Source organism: Stenella coeruleoalba (assembly GCF_951394435.1).
Source record: "Stenella coeruleoalba genome assembly, chromosome: 11".
Taxonomy (NCBI): domain Eukaryota; kingdom Metazoa; phylum Chordata; class Mammalia; order Artiodactyla; family Delphinidae; genus Stenella; species Stenella coeruleoalba.
In genome coordinates this window covers 80842783-80860512 of record NC_137157.1, presented here as the reverse complement: position 1 = coordinate 80860512, position 17730 = coordinate 80842783, and the positions used below count along the sequence as shown (strand labels likewise).

Sequence of the window (17730 nt, the reverse complement as noted above, 5' to 3'; positions counted from 1 at the left end):
TAGCTCTTCTCTAAATGTTTGATAGAAATCACCTGTGAAGCCATCTGGTCCTGGGCTTTTGTTTGTTGGAAGATTTTTAATCACAGTTTCAATTTCAGTGCTTGTGATTGGTCTGTTCATATTTTCTATTTCTTCCTGATTCAGTCTTGGCAGGTTGTGCATTTCTAAGAATTTGTCCATTTCTTCCAGGTTGTCCATTTTATTGGCATAGAGTTGCTTGTAGTAATCTCTCATGATCCTTTGCATTTCTGCAGTGTCAGTTGTTACTTCTCCTTCTTCATTTCTAATTCTATTGATTTGAGTCTTCTCCCTTTTTTTCTTGATGAGTCTGGCTAATGGTTTATCAATTTTGTTTATCTTCTCAAAGAACCAGCTTTTAGTTTTATTGATCTTTGCTATCATTTCCTTCGTTTCTTTTTCATTTATTTCTGATCTGATCTTTATGATTTCTTTCCTTCTGTTAACTTTGGGGTTTTTTTGTTCTTCTTTCTCTAATTGCTTTAGGTGCAAGGTTTGGTTGTTTATTCGAGATGCTTCCTGTTTCTTAAGGTAGGACTGTATTGCTGTAAACTTCCCTCTTAGAACTGCTTTTCCTGCATCCCATAGGTTTTGGGTCGTCATGTCTCCACTGTCATTTGTTTCTAGGTATTTTTTGATTTCCTCTTTGATTTCTTCAGTGATCTCTTGGTTATTAAGTAATGTATTGTTATCCTCCATGTGTTTTTATTTTTTACAGCTCTCTTCCTGTAATTGATATCTAGGCTCATAGCATTGTGGATGGTAAAGATACTTGATACAATTTCAATTTTCTTAAATTTACCAAGGCTTGATTTGTGACCCAAGATATGATCTATCCTGGAGAATGTTCCATGAGCACTTGAGAAAAATGTGTATTCTGTAGTTTTTGGATGGAGTGTCCTATAAATATCAATTAAGTCCATCTTGTTTAATGTATCATTTAAAGCTTGTGTTTCCTTATTTATTTTCATTTTGGATGATCTGTCCATGGGTGAAAGTGGGGTGTTAAAGTCCCCTACTATGAATGTGTTATTATTGATTTCCCCTTTTATGGTTGTTAGTATTTGCCTTATGTATTGAGGTGCACCTATGTTAGGTGCATAAATATTTACAATTGTTACATCTTCTTCTTGGATCGATCCCTTGATCATTATGTAGTGTCCTTCTTTGTCTCTTGTAATAGTCTTTATTTTAAAGTCTATTTTGTCTGATATGAGAATTGCTACTCCAGCTTTCTTTTGGTTTCCATTTGCATGGAATATCTTTTTCCATCCCCTCACTTTCAGTCCGTATGTGTCTCTAGGTCTGAAGTGGGTCTCTCGTAGACAGCATATATATGGGTATTGTTTTTGTATCCATTCTGCCAGTCTGTGTCTTTTGGTGGGAGCATTTAATCCATTTACATTTAAGGTAATTATCGATATGTATGTTCCTATTCCCATTTTCTTAACCGTTTTGGCTTTGTTATTATAGGTCTTTTCCTTCTCTTGTGTTTCTTGCCTAGAGAAGATCCTTTAGCATTTGTTGTAAAGCTGGTTTGGTGGTGCTGAACTCTCTCAGCTTTTGCTTGTCTGTAAAGGTTTTAATTTCTCCATCAAATCTGAATGAGATCCTTGCTGGGTAGAGTAATCTTGGTTGCAGGTTTTTCTCCTTCAACACTTTCAATATGTCCTGCCACTCCCTTCTGGCTTGCAGAGTTTCTGCTGAAAGATCAGCTGTTAACCTTATGGGGATTCCCTTGTGTGTTATTTGTTGTTTTTCCCTTGCTGCTTTTAATATGTTTTCTTTGTATTTAATTTTTGACAATTTGATTAATACGTGTCTTGGCGTATTTCTCCTTGGATTTATCCTGTATGGGACTCTCTGTGCTTCCTGGACTTGATTAACGATTTCTTTTCCCATATTAGGGAAGTTTTCAACTATAATCTCTTCAAATATTTTCTCAGTCCCTTTCTTTTTCTCTTCTTCTTCTGGAACCCCTATAATTCGAATGTTGGTGCGTTTAATGTTGTCCCAGAGGTCTCTGAGACTGTCCTCAGTTCTTTTCATTCTTTTTTCTTTATTCTGCTCTGCAGTAGTTATTTCCACTATTTTATCTTCCAGGTCACTTATCCGTTCTTCTGCCTCAGTTATTCTGCTATTGATCCCATCTAGAGTACTTTTAATTTCATTTATTGTGTTGTTCATCGTTGCTTGCTTCATCTTTAGTTCTTCTAGGTCCTTGTTAACTGATTCTTGCAATTTGTCCATTCTATTGTCCATTCTATCTCCAAGATTTCGGATCAACCTTACTATCATTATTCTGAATTCTTTTTCAGGTAGACTGCCTATTTCCTCTTCATTTGTTAGGTCTGGTGGGTTTTTATCTTGCTCCTTCATCTGCTGTGTGTTTTTCTGTCTTTTCATTTTGCTTATCTTACTGTGTTTGGGGTCTCCTTTTTTGCAGGCTGAAGGTTCGTAGTTCCTGTTGTTTTTTGTGTCTGTCCCCAGTGGCTAAGGTTGGTTCAGTGGGTTGTGTAGGTTTCCTGGTGGAGGGTACTAGTGCCTGTGTTCTGGTGTATGAGGCTGGATCTTGTCTTTCTGGTGGGCAGGTCCACGTCTGGTGGTGTGTTTTGGGGTGTCTGTAGACTTACTATGATTTTGGGCAGCCTCTCTGCTAATGGGTGGGGTTGTGTTCCTGTCTTGCTAGTTGTTTGGCATAGGGTGTCCAGCACTGTAGCTTGCTGGTCGTTGAGTGAAGCTGGGTGCTGGTGTTGAGATGGAGATCTCTGGGACATTTTTGCTGTTTGATATTATGTGGAGCTGGGAGGTCTCTTGTGGACCAGTGTCCTGAAGTTGGCTCTCCCACCTCAGAGGCACAGCACTGACTCCTGGCTGCAGCACCAAGAACCTTTCATCCCCACAGCTCAGAATAAAAGTGAGAAAAAGAGAAAGAAATAAAGAAAGAAAGAAAGAAAGAAGGAAAGAAAGAGGATAAAAGAAAATAAAATAAGGTAAAATAAAATAAAGTTATTAAAATAAAAAAATAATTATTAAGAAAAAAATTTTTTAAGTAAAAAAAAAAACAAAAAAAACCTGATGGCTAGAACCCTAGGACAAATGGTGAAAGCAAAGCTATACAGACAAAATCTCTCACAGAAGCATACACATACACACACACAAAAAGAGGAAAAGTGGAAAAAAATCATAAATCTTGCTCTCAAAGTCCATCTCCTCAATTTGGGATGATTCGTTGTCTATTCATGTATTCCACAGATGCAGGTACATCAAGTTGATTGTGGAGATTTAGTCCACTGCTCCTGAGGCTGCTGGGAGAGATTTCCCTTTCTCTTCTTTGTTCGCACAACTCCCGGGGTTCAGCTTTGGATTTGGCCCCGCCTCTGCATGTAGGTCGCCGGAGGGCGTCTGTTCTTCGCTCAGACAGGACGGGGTTAAAGGAGCCGCTGATTCGGGGGCTCTGGCTCACTAAGGCCGGGGGGAGGGAGGGGCACAGATGAGGGGCGAGCCTGCGGCGGCCTCTCGGCGTGACATTGCACCAGCCTGAGGCCCGCCGTGCATTCTCCCAGGGAAGTTGTCGCTGGATCACGGGACCCTGGCAGTGGCGGGCTGCATAGGCTCCTGGGAGGGGAGGTGTGGAGAGTAACCTGTGCTTGCACACAGGCTTCTTGGTGGCGGCAGCAGCAGCCTTAGCCTCTCCTGCCCGTCTCTGGGGTCCGCACTGTTGGCCGCGGCTCGCGCCCATCTCTGGAGTTCCGTTAAGCAGCGCTCTTAATCCCCTCTCCTCACGTACCAGGAAACAAAGAGGGAAGAAAAAGTCTCTTGCCTCTTTGGCAGGTCCAGACTTTTCCCCGGACTCCCTCCCGGCTAGGCGTGGTGCAATAACCCCTTCATGCTGTGTTCACGCCACTAGTCCTCTCCCTGCGCTCCAACTGAAGCCCGAGCCTCAGCTCCCAGCCCCTGCCCGCCCCGGCGGGTGAGCAGACAAGCCTCTTGGGCTGGTGAGTGCTGGTCGGCACTGATCCTCTGTGCGGGAATCTCTCCGCTTTGCCCTCCTCACCCCTGTTGCTGTGCTCTCCGCGGCTCTGAAGCTTCTCCCCTCCGCCACCCGCAGTCTTCGGCCACGAAGGGGCTTCTAGTATGTGGAAACCTTTCCTCCTTCACAGCTCCCTCCCACTGGTGCAGGTCCCGTCCCTATTCTTTTGTCTCTCTTTATTCTTTTTTCTTTTGCCCTACCCAGGTACGTGGGGGAGTTTCTTGCCTTTTGGGAGGTCTGAGTTCTTCTGCCAGCATTCAGTAGGTGTTCTGTAGGAGTTGTTCCACGTGTAGATGTATTTCTGATGTATCTCTGGGGAGGAGGGTGATCTCTGCGTCTTACTCTTCCGCCACCTTCCCCCTCTCCAGAAGACTATGTTTTTAGCTTAGACTAGTGGTTCTCAAAGTGTGGCCTTATTTATTAGAAATGCAAATTCTCGGTCTCCACCCCAGACCTATTGGATCAGAAATTCTGGAGATAAGGGAGATTTCACCAAGCCCTCCAAGTAACTCTGAACCACTAGCTTAGACATTGTCTTACCAGAGGCAGTGGCAATGAGAATCTAGTAAAAATGCTTGAGTTATGCTAAAATATTCTATCCCATCCTTCTGAAATCTTGATCCAATAAACATCCTTTAATAGATTCTCATGAAATATTCTTTTGTATATTATGTAAATCTCTGATAAACTATGTATTAATAAGTAATTCTCCTGAGTGAGACTGCATTCATTTGACATATTGCAATATATCTATCATTTGTTGAAAGTTATTTCTAATACTCTACCTTAAATTCTATTAAATAGGTGAAAACCCATAGAAATTCTCTTAAGAAATATCCAGAGAAATATGTATAGTTCTGCTACATCTCTTGTTGATCAATTGGCTGTGCAAATATGAGAGGAGAGTTCATCTTGTTACTATATTGACTGAAATAAAGTGCTTTAAATACACAGGTGAACATTGATTAACTAACAGAGTCACATTTCAGGTACACAAATGAAAGGGGGGGATGGAAGGAGGAGAGAAACCTTGAAAGACATTTGACAGAGGAGGTTGTATTCTCCAGATAGCCCTGTCAAGCAGCTCTGTCAACAACAAAAAGAAGAAAACAAATAAATTGGAGGTTGTGTGAATGTCACAAGACCAGAATATAAATATGACATGGAGCGAAGTAAATACCAATAATTCGCATTCTCACAAAATGTTTTAGGGTGATACCTTCTAGCTATGCCAAAATGAAAAGAAAAAAAAATGATATGTAGGTAAATCTCCAACACCCAGGTCCATCCACCATTCGCTTTTTATTCATAATAAGCCAATCCTCAAAAGGTACCACTGCAGGAATAACACAAAGTGTGACAAGACTCAGGACTCGTACATCTAGAAATGGATTTAACATTCAGAGAACATTTCAACTCTGCTTAACTTTCTAACTCTCAAGAGAGAATGCAGTCTTCACTCTGAGCAGTCAAAGAACATCTTTAGACAGAATATGGAGTTTGTGACTTAGGTTTTCTCTTCTTGCTAAACAGATTGCAGAAACATGCATCCAAAAACAGGTTTAAAATTATGGGATTTTTTTTCACTGAAAATATCTTTTCAAGCTTTTCTTATCAACATAATTATCCATCTGTACATGAACTAAATCTTCACAAGCTCTTCAGGGCTAGCTGCCCTTTCAGCACTAGTTTTCCCAGTGCCACCCAGGTCTTGTCTGGTTTTGTGTTCAGTGATACCACCTGTCTGCCCCTGGTCCAATGGGTGCCTTCTTGAAAATCTTATGTAACTGCCTTTTTCCTCTTCCATGGGTCTCACCTCACCATATACAATGGAAGCCCTGGCCCAGAATCCAAGAATGTTGTTCCAGAGAGGCCTGGCGAGTATCACCACTCATTAACAATGAGTGCTCCTTCCCCGCCCTGGGAAGCCAGAGCACCCTGTCTTCCTGGTGCGTCCACGTCCTGCCCACTCAGAAAACAAGACCCTTAGTCTGGCATGAGAAATCTGGTTTCCTCCCCGTGGCCATAAAGTCTTCAGTTTTTGGATTTTTTTAAACATCTTTATTGGAGTATAATTGCTTTTACAATGGTGTGTTAGTTTCTGCTTTATAACAAAGTGAATCAGTTATACGTATACATATATCCCCATATCTCCTCCCTCTTGCGTCTCCCTCCCACCCTCCCTATCCCACCCCTCTAGGTGGCCACAAAGCACCTAGCTGATCTCCTTGTGCTATGTGGCTGCTTCCCACTCACTACCTATTTTATGTTTGGTAGTATATATATGTCCATGCCACTCTCTCACTTTGTCCCAGCTTACCCTTCCCCCTCCCCGTATCCTCAAGTCCATTCTCTAGTAGGTCTGTGTCTTTATTCCCATCTTACCCCTAGGTTCTTCATGACCTTTTTTTTCCCCTTAGATTCCATATATATGTGTTAGCCTAAGGTATTTGTTTTTCTCTTTCTGACTTACTTCACTCTGTGTGACAGACTCTAGGTCCATCCACCTCACAACAAATATCTCAATTTCGTTTCTTTTTATGGCTGAGTAATATTCCATTGTATATATGTGCCACATCTTCTTTATCCATTCATCTGTCGATGGACACTTAGGTTGCTTCCATGTCCTGGCTATTGTAAATAGAGCTGCAATGAACATTTTGGTACATGACTCTTTTTGAATTATGGTTTTCTCAGGGTATATGTCCAGTAGTGGGATTGCTGGGTCATATGGTAGTTCTATTTTTAGTTTTTTAAGGAACATCCATACTGTTCTCCATAGTGGCTGTAACAATTTACATTCCCACCAACAGTTCAGGAGCGTTCCCTTTTCTCCACACCCTCTCCAGCATTTATTGTTTCTAGATTTTTTGATGATAAGCCTTCAGTTTTAAGTGTTCAATAAATACTACTCTTCTATAAAGTGCTTGCATTCTAAACTCCAATAAACCCTCTGATAAAGAAGTATTGTTCTAATATGAAAATCTGTAGGTAAGAAAATGAACTCCCCACCCTCTCCCAGAGCCGATTGAGCCCTATCAGAAGGCCAAGAAATTAAAAGATGTTGGATTGGGACTTCCCTGGTGGCGCAGTGGTTAAGACTCCTTGCTCCCAATGCAGGGCGTCCAGATTTGATCCCTGAGATCCCACATGCATGCCGCAACTAAGAGTTTGCAAGCCGTAACAAAGGAGCCCACCTGCCAAAACTAAGACCCGGCACAACCAAATAAATAAATAATAAATATTAAAATAAAATAAAATATGTTGGATTGACCCAGGCTTTATAGCAAATATCCTACACTAGGACCTAGAAGTGAAACTTTCAAAAATCCAGAAGGATGATCAGTTTCATAGTATTTAGACATGTCATGATGTACAACCAAAGTTATATGAAATATATTTGAGATGCTTTCTGCTCAAACTATTCAATGGTTCTTCATAACTGGGTAACTTCCTTGGCCTTTTTTTGTTTTGCCTAGACTGTTTCTGGGTGACCCAGCATTTCTGATGGTTTCCATTGCTTTAAGGGCTTATGTTCAGCTAAGATCCCTTTCCTGAGTTCTAGGCCCACGTGTCTGAGATTTGAGTTCAGGTGGGCATTATCGGTTTCCATTCCCATTCCACTCTTCCTCTTGTATCTTGTGCCTTACTAAACGTGAACTCCATCCACCTGGCAGCTCAAGTCAGGTAGCTGAGCACCTTGCTTAATCCTCCCTCTCCTTCAACCCTCACACCTAATCAGTTCTTAGAGCCTTGGATTCTGCTCCCTTAACATCACTCAAACACACCGACTCTCGGTTCCTACTGCTACCTGAGCTCAGGCACTCATCATTTCTCCATAGATGGAGAACAGCCTCCCAGCTGGTCTTCCCTTCCCAATCCATTCTTCACAGCCGGAAAGACCATTCTAAAAGGCAGCGTTGATCACATGATTCCCTTGCCTCAAATGTCCTAGGTTGAAATAAAAGTTCCTTGTGACCTACTTCCTGCCCATCTCTACAAGCTCATCTTTGGCTTTTTCTTCTCCCATCCTCTGCACCAGAGCTCTGGGAGACCTCAGTGTTTACTCTGCATTTCTCCATGCTTTTGTACCCACTAGTACTTGCTCTACTCTTCCTAACATCCTTCTGCTTAATTTCTGCTTACCTTTCAAAATCCATCTTCCTCCAGGAAGTTTCTTCAAGTTGCCTTCAGGTTAATCACCCCTTCAGTGTATTAGAGCAGACACGGTCCTAAAATTTACATGGTATTGTAACCTCACTCTCCTCTCTTTCCCACTGAACTGAGAGCTCCTTGAAGGCTGAGACTGGTTTTTCAGCGCTCAGTTCCTGGAGCTGTTAAAAGAGTCTGGCCTCAAAAAGAGTTCTGTCGACTGACTAAGTGAAATAGTCTAGAGTGAGGTTATATGTTCTTGTGCAACTTCTTGCTGGAAGCCAGGCTAAATTAAGGCTTCACAGAAGTAGACACTACTGAAGTAGAAAAATTTGTTCAAGGAAGACAGAGTCAGATTTTTAAGATACTGGTCATTTAGGCTCGATTGTTGGAATGTGTGTCTCATGAAGACAAAGGGGAGAGTTTTGGCAATTGCCAACTTCTCAATAGCCTCTAGGGACAAAGACAGTTATGTAGGAGAGAGCCTGACCCTGTGCACCTGCAGACAGATGCTAACAAGTGAGCCCAGGCACGTACTTAGGGATCTAACCATCCCCACAAGCAAGTTTAGAAGCTTCCATTGGGTTTCTTGCCAATAAACAAAAAAGAAAAGGTCTTTCTTCCATTGTTTTAGTTCTGCAAATTCTTTTTTTTAAAGCATTTAAAAAATTTTACTTATTTATTTTCTTTATATTTTTGGCTGCTTCGGGTCTTAGTTGCAGCTCGAGGGGTCTTCGTTGAGACACGCAAGATCTTTCCATTGCGGCGTGGACTCTGTTGTGGCGTGCAGGCTTCTCTCTAGTTGTGACAGGCGGGTTTTCTCTCTCTAGTTGTGGCTCGTGGGTTCCAGAGTGCGTGGGCTTTGTAGTTTGCGGCACGTGGGCTCTCTCGTTGAGGCGTGCAAGCTCAGTAGTTGTGGTGTGCAGGCTTAGTTGCCCTGTAGCACGTGGGATCTTAGTTTCCTGACCAGGGATCGAACCCACATCCCCTGAATTGGAAGGTGGATTCTTTACCACTGGGAAGTCCCTAGCTCTGAAAATTCTTAATTTGAAAATACATAGTAAGCCATTATAGGCCTTATCAAACTTATACCTCAATTAGATATATTTTTTAGATATATTTTTTAAAGTTTTGAAAAGGAACTTCACCCCTGCCTTTGAAATACGGCCGCGTTGTGGGTTACACAAACAACTTCAGTGTCATTACCTCCACATCTGCCCGTGCTCTGCTGAAAAGCTGTCTCTGTGGGTCCTATCTGCTTTGTTTTCTACCCAGCCCTCTCCAGCCCACACTGTATCTGTTGAACTAGGAATGTCATCTCTGCTTTTAACCATCAGCCTGTCCTAATGGTGGAAAACCCTGAAAACAGCCTGTACTCAAGGAAGGCTTGGCTTTTGGCTTCCCAGTCCGGTGGAAACCTAAACCCGCAACTTGGGAACCAGTGAGGGCACAAGCCACTTATTGATTTTGTAATCAAGGGGAGAATAGGATAGAGGTGCTACGTTAAAATGTTGTGTTGGCTTTGTAAATAAACAGCTCTACCACCCTAGCAGGTCCGAGGTTCAAAGCTGGCCCTGGGGATAGGAGTTATGAGTATCACCAAACCAGCCATCTAATGACTTGCTGGGTGACTCTCAGCCACCCTTCCAACATTGTCTCTAGGAAAATTGTGCTTATCAGAAAATGCAATTCTGTTGCTTATGTTTTTCATCCTAAAGTAGAACTTAGCAACCTTTTAAGGCTTCCAAAGTTGAGTGTGAATAGGTATGCTTTGATTAGAAACTCTAAATCACAGTTTAAGAAACTCCAATGCACTAAAAAGAAAATCACATCGAGTAGGTTTTATATACCACATCTTCTTTATCCATTCATCTGTCGCTGGACACTTAGGTTGCTTCCATGTCTTGGCCATTGTAAATAGTGCTGCTATGAACACTGGGGTGCGTGTATTTTTTCGAATTAGCATTTTCTCTGGATATATATATATATATATATATATATATATATATATATATATATAATGGAAAGTTATTCAGCCATAAAACGGAATGAAATAATGTCATTTGCAACAACATGGATGGACCTAGAGATTATCACATTAAGTGAAGTAAGTCAGACAGAGAAAGCGAAATATCATATGATATCACTTATATGTGGACTCTTAAAAATGATATAAATGAACTTATTTACAAAACAGAAATAGACTCACAGACATAGAAAACAAACTTATGGTTACCAGAGGGGATAGCGGGGGGTGGGGGGGGTAGATAAACTAGGAGTTTGGGATTAGCAGATACACACTACTGTATATAAAGTTGGTAAACAGCAAGGACCTATTGTATCACATAGGGAACAATATTCAATGTCTTGTAAAAATCTATAATGGAAAAGAACCTAAATATATATATAAATAACCGAATCACTTTGCTGTACACCTGAAGCTAACGCAACATTGTAAATTAACTACACTTCGGTTTAAAAAACTGTTTTAAAAATTGAGTATGTTTTCCCTCAAAGTTGCCATGCCTCCTGCCAGCCTTCTTTGGGTCAGTTGCACGCCCCCCCCCCACTCTTTCCATCACTGACACTCAAGAACTTGGAGATGGTTTTCTATTTCTCCCGCTCCAGTGTCCTCCCACTGGTCATGCAATAGCCAAGATGTATACATTTTACTTTCACTACACCTTTCCTCTCACCTCTTTCTCTGACTTCGTCCACCACCCTCTGAGCTCTGGTTCACCTGATAGATTAATCTTGCTTAGATTAGTAAAATAAGATTCTGGTATTCTCACCGCCAACCCACCCAACACCACTGCTCATTTTCCAGAAACATGTCTTGAATCATGTCATTCCCCTGCTCAGAAATGTTCAAGGGAGCCCCACTACTTCCTAAATCAGTTCTACAACCCCAGACTTTCCACCTACATTTTCTGCTCTATATTTTGTTATTTCAACTGTAGATACACGTTTGCTATTCTTTCCACACACAGTCCTGCATCCGCCTGCGCTCGTACTGTTTCACCCAAGCTACCTGGTTTGAGGGCGGGTTCCATCATTTACTAGCTTTGTGCTTCTGTTTCCTCACTTATAACGTGAGGATCATAATAGCACCTACTTCATAGGGTTTTGTGCTGATTACTTGAAGAAATCCATACAAAAGGCCTTAGAGGAGCCCAAGCACAAGGTAAGTATTCAGTAACTGGTAGTGATCATTATTATTATCATCATCCCTTTCAAGGACCATTTCAAATCCACCTCTTTAGAGAAGGCTTTTTTAATTGCCCAATTCAATGTTATTTTTTCCTTCTTTTTGTACTTCTCTGAATAGCATTTGACACAGAATGCCCTGCCGTAGAATAGTGTGTGCGCTTATCGTGGCCTGCCTGGACCGTACAATTACTGAGGTTGAGGAAATTTTGTTCATCATTGTATTCGCTGAAGGACCTTCTACAGCACCTGGCACATCAGAAGGACTTAATAAATACTGGCTAAATTGAAATAAATTGATTTTCCTATTTTTAAAACTCTGTTCCACAAGCTGAGCAAAAATAGCACATAAAGATAAGCAAATGAAATGAGCACCTTGATAACAAGGATGTTACTGGTGAAAGACACTGAGATTGATGTCATTAGAATGCACGGCTTTCCTTGATAACAACCTTTCCTCCCTGTTCTCCATTGCAGGTCTGCTTAGTGGCCTATCTTGGTTTGTTTATGCTTTGTGTCTCCTATCAAGTTGACGAACGGACTTGTATCCAGTTTGCCATGAAAGTAAGTTGTCCTTTTTCTTTCTCTTTTATCATCACATAGAAGGAAACACAAGTACAAAATTAAGGAGGACTTTTTAAGGGGTTGTATATCTGATTATTCTAGAAATTGCATTTTTAGACAGGCCAAAAAATGTTTTAGGAGGGCATTCATCCAGACCCCAAAGGTAATGCTGATTTTTTTTTGTCTTAATTTCCATGAACTGGATTGGCACAGAGCATATGAAGTGTCCTCCAATGCCCTTAAAAGGAAAATTGAAAACTCATCAGTTCAGCAAAACACTTGGCCAGGGAAAAAGTGTCTATGTCAGTGCTCACTTCCCCATCTTGGGGGTTTTTTTTAGAATGTTTTAATAATGAAGCAGTCTAAGTGTATTTCCCTTGGTAGGTGGGATCACCGAGACAGAAAAGGTACATTGGGTGCATCCAGATGACCTGTGCCAAGACTCTGAGGGCAAAGGCAGGAGGTTGGGGTATGCTTGGTTTAGCAAGTGTGTGTGCCTTAATGAGGGCCTTTTTTTTTTAGAGACACTGTGTTTGGTTGGAGCCAATTCAAGTACACAGCATTTTCACTGCACAGTAGAATCTGCTCCAAAGGGAAACACAGACACACCCTTTCAGAGTTTAGGGAGATAAACAGCCCACTCAGAAATCAGTTGGTAGAAATCAAATTCCTACATTTTCTTTCAACTCCTGTAGCAGAGAACAAAAAGCTTTCTGTAATGTTGGTTTGGTTTTGTTTTGGTTTGGGGGTCCAGTCACATTGTTTACTTTTCTTCTATAAGAAAACACATAAAAACTGGATACTCCTTTGTAAGATGTTAGTATATTCTAGTATATTGATATAAAAGCGACTGACATAAAAAAGCAATGTGCTCATATATACATATATATATTTAAGTCATGTCGTGAAAGAGTAATTAGTGAATAAAATATTCAAATTATTTTAACTAGCAAAAAGAAACTGGCTACACAAAATGTATGCTATGATCCTACGGAGATTAAATAAATAGCTCTTATATGCACAGAAAAAATAGTTTCTCTGAGTGGTGGGATTATACCTACATTGTGTAGTTTTTTTCTTCAATTTTGAGATGTTCTCCAATAGTTAGATGTAACTCTTCTAATTTAAAAATTTAATGGATGCTATTTTAAAAATTGATAGAGTTATAATTTTGGTGGATATGCCCCCCCACCCACCTTGGAAATTTTACTTTTTCTGTCTGAGGGTGTCTCTTAAAAGAAGGCCAGATAGAGCAGACATCAGTCCATGTTTACTTTTTTGGTAGAAGTCTGAATAAACTACAAGGCTTAGTGATGATTTTGTTTTTTAAAGCCTAGTAAGAAATGATCTGTTAAATTATGGGAATTTCATTCATTAGGTAAAAAGGGTTCTAAACTAGGTTCATCAGTTTCTGTGAAATGCCCTCCTCCCCCTCTCCACCATGATCCCAGGAAACAGCAGAGGCAACAGCAACATCTTCACAGAGGCCCCTAAAGCCATCTCAACGTCTGCATTTAAAATAAGGAGCAAGGACAAAAAAATTAAAAAAGTCACTGCCAATGTCAGCCAGGTTGAGAATTCACCACTAGGAAGATCTCATTAACTATCTTTTTTTTTCACCTGTGACAGACATTGACAAATACAGAGGCACTTTTCTCTTCTTCTGAATGTGACCTTTAGTGATGCTTGCTGCCAGCTCTCTAAGGTGCCCGCTATATTACCTTCAGGTCGAAAATGAGCTCCGTCAATCTCCAGGTTTTCCAAAGGCACAACAGGTTACAGCGGACTTCCCTTGTGCTCCTGACATCATTTGGGGGAGAAGGAATAAAATGCATCTTCATGAGGTGTTTCTCACTAGCAAAACCGCATTTTAGTGCTTACGTGTTGATACCCTGGACCAAGCTTTGGTGGCGAATTTACTTCCTTCTGTTGAACGCCCCGATAGTCAGGACAAGCAATAAGGGGGTGATGCCAGCGCTTTACTGCAGCCTGTGCTAGCGCGCGCGCGCGTCCACACACACACACACACACACACACACACACACACGCCCCACACACTTCCCTTTTCCTTACAGACAGTGGCCACGGGGGCTTGTCTTTTCATCTCAAGCTAGCACAGTCTTCTCTGGCGGCCCTTTGGCAAGCCCTGTAAGCCGCCGGCGCCTTCCATCTTTCTCCCCAGGCCCTGCTCCCGAGTTCTGCTCCTGGGCTCGGCGGGCCATCCGGCCGCTGATTGGGCTTCCTGCCTATCCTCTTGGCCCTGTTTTCTCGGGGCTCACCTTGATGATGTTCAGAAACGTGTCTGGTTCGTGTGCGTGCAAAAACACTCCGGGGCACATTCCCCACGAGGGCATTGCAGTCGCAATAGCCTCTGAACTTTGAAGCGGCGGCCGGGTAGCAATTAGAGGCGGCGAGCGCGGGGCGCGCCCCCGGGCGCTGTGGTTACATAAGCGCCGGGGGCGCCCGCCTCCGCCCGCTGCGCAGTGCCGGCCGCCCGGACTGACACATGCAAGACAGATGCGTCCCGAGCCCCGCTGGTATCAAAATATATTTGCTGGCCTTCCCAAGGTCATCGTAAACACTCTTATTGATAGTTATGCGTGCCGTGTACGTAAAGCAAGCCACTTGATTTTAAATTACAGATTCTGACCCAGAAGCTTGTTGCTGTCAGCTGAGTTAAAAGCCGCGAAGGAAAAAATGCTACAGCGCTGCAGATGTAGCCCACAGGCTTTGGCCGATCAAGTCTATATTTATGTCTTGAAATGGATAAGAAACTTGATTCTGTGGCTTACTCTTGCTTACTTGGCCCGATGCTTTCCTGCAGTGGGAGAGGTAGAATCACAATGTGTGAGCTAATGCGCCAATGAAAATGTATTCATATTTAAAGGAGCTGAGGGGCATGGCTTTTGTCTGCGCTCTTGAGGCTTCTAGAATATTTAATATGCTCAATTAAAATTGAGCAGTCTCTGTGCTTGTGTAGATGTTCACGTCCTTTCTACAAGCCAAGGATGTGTTGTTACTCTCACGTGACATAGAATAACACAAAGCCAGTATAGGGTGGATATCCTAAAAGTCCTGAAAACTGGCAGCTCTTTCCAGGTCTGCTAATGTGTTCATTTCAAGAATACTTAAATATTTAAACCAGGAAAGCCCACTATCAATTATTTTGATCCTTAGAGTAATCCTGTGACTTAGGTGCTAGATGAAGAAACAAAGGTACCCATGGGATTGATTTAATTTGCCCAAGGTCCATAGTTATGGAGGGGAGAACAGGGATTCTAACTCAGGCTGTCTGCTCCCCAGTCCATGCCTGTAACCATCACCAGGCACTGCTGTGTACTTGGTAAAAGTCTTGGGCAAATCGTTTGCTCTTTGGGCCCAAAAGTTATCTTTTAAGAAGAGACAGGGGCTTCCCTGGTGGCGCAGTGGTTGAGAGTCCGCCTGCCACTGCAGGGGAAACGGGTTCGTGCCCCGGTCCGGGAAGATCCCACATGCCGCGGAGCGGCTGGGCCCGTGAGCCATGGCCGCTGAGCCTGCGCGTCTGGAGCCTGTGCTCCGCAACGGGAGAGGCCACAACGGTGAGAGGCCCGCGTACCACAAAACAAAAAAAAAGAAAAGGAAAACTCTCATTTCAGCAAACGGATTTTTGTGATGGTTATGAGAGAATATTTTTTGCAGCTATTTGAATAATTTACAGATCGAGAATGAGGGATTATTGTCATTGTTTCAAGATAATGCCCCAGCGGACGTTATAGAAATTCTCTATCGAAGGATGAGTGTGTGGGAGAGAGTTATGACAGGACCTCCGTAGCCCCATCCACTGATGGCAATATAGTGTATGAAGAAAACTCCAACTGGGGCCATTCTGCTAAGCAGATGACTCTCAGGTGAAAAATCATCCCTTAATTTGGGCCCTCCCTGCTGGTATAGTCACTCATGTCGCAGGCACTGGAAATGCAGCTGTCATGGGCAGGCACGCACAACACGGCCAGCACAGTTTAATTTGGCCCTTGGCATCAAGGGTTTGAAGTCAGTTGTCAAGCCTGAATATTTCAAAACAACCCAGAATAATTCAAATATTCTGTCCCAATGACCCCACAAAATAAATCCATACTTTTTAGCCCAAGAACTACTTTTTTTTTTTTTTGCAGAAAATATGGCCACTGAAAATTTGGCGACAGGCAGGACCAAAGTGATGCATTCAATAGCACAGATTAAATATTTCCTCTTACATTTTTGAAATGGTTTGTTTCACTGTGTGTTTTTCTGGTTCCCTTCCTCCAAGGGAGGCTAAACGTGTTCAGTATAAGTTATCCTTGTTATGTCCCTGAGACAGATGTTTCCATAAACTGCTTCACAGATGAAGAAATGTGGGTTGTATTTGACAGTCCTTCGTATGATTTGAAAATGAAAAAGAGAGTGTGTGTTTAAGATATTTTTGATGAGAAGATCCAAAGAACCCCTGCACTCTTTGCTCGTGTAGCCATAGGAAGATGAAACGGCTTTAACTAGGTCCACTCTCTTCCTGTGTCTGCAGTGAAGCTTCCAAGCAAACCATACACATGCTCAGGGCACTGACACACACACACACACACACACACACACACACACACATCAGTCAAGACAGAAAAAATAAAATTTTAAGTATTCTATATTTAAGACTTGAAAACATTTGAAATTGTCCCTGTGTGCAAAATCACTCATCTGGAGAACTTATGCACACATATTTTATAATCTTGCATACATGTTTTTATTTTGAGTTGCAATTAGTTGAAGGCAGGGGGAGGGCACAATCTTTTCAGAGCAACTTTCATCTGAACCTGGACGTGGCTAATCTTCCTTTGAGGAGTTCACATTCAGCAGAATTGCTCTATGAGCAACTTTTGACTATGGGAATGTAAATCTTGCACTAAGAACTGGGTTCAGTACACCAGTCCCAACAGCTGGGGACTCTATTCTTTATCTAGATCCTCAGTAGATCCTTTCTCTTGGGCCATTAAGAGAAAGGTTTTCAGTAGGGAAGTCCAATCACAAGATTTCTTGTTCTGTAAAATGGTTTATATTGTGGCCACGTCAACAAGCACCCACAATTTTTGATCAAAATATTTCAGGTGGGGGGCTTCCCTGGCGGCGCAGTGGTTGAGAGTCCACCTGCCAACGCAGGGGACACGGGTTTGTGCCCCGGTCCAGGAAGATCCCACATGCCGCGGAGCGGCTGGGCCCGTGAGCCATGGCCGCTGAGCCTGCGCGTCCGGAGCCTGTGCTCCGCAACGGGAGAGGCCCCAACAGTGAGAGGCCCGAGTATCGTAAAAAAAAAAAAAATTTCAGGTGTAGGGTAAATGTCTGAGCTGTTCAGGGATTCCATGGTTCTTTAATAGCAGAGTTAGAACTTTAACTAGACTTTTCCATTCCAAGGCTAACACATAAGCCAACGGTGTTCAGAACCTTGGGGCTGAGGGACCATTTAGTTTATTTTTATGCTCAGAAACTACATGGTTATAGGTGGACTTGGGATGAGACTTGTAGGTGATCAAGTCACCTACCTTCTGGAACCATAATTTTTTTCTCCCAGCAACCTCTCACTGGGGACCCTGGCCTTCCTGGACATGGTTTGGCAACCACTCCATTGAATATAGTCTTTTTCATTAACCCATGTTGCTAGTTGACCAGTCATTGCCAATTTTGGCCAACACAGTGTTTATATTGAAGAAATTTGTTCTCTACTTCCTAGTCTTGTTTCAGTCTTTATACCAGCA

At 42.4% G+C, this 17730-nt stretch overlaps 1 protein-coding gene across 1 annotated transcript in view; it reads left to right on the top strand.

The window, feature by feature from the left end:
• Positions 1-17730, top strand: part of SSPN (sarcospan) — a 48594-nt gene that overhangs the window by 26118 nt on the left and 4746 nt on the right. Inside the window, exon 2 of the mRNA XM_079936105.1 lies at positions 11888-11974. Coding sequence (XP_079792231.1) covers positions 11888-11974 — 87 coding nt within the window. The remainder of the gene's footprint in view (positions 1-11887; positions 11975-17730) is intronic.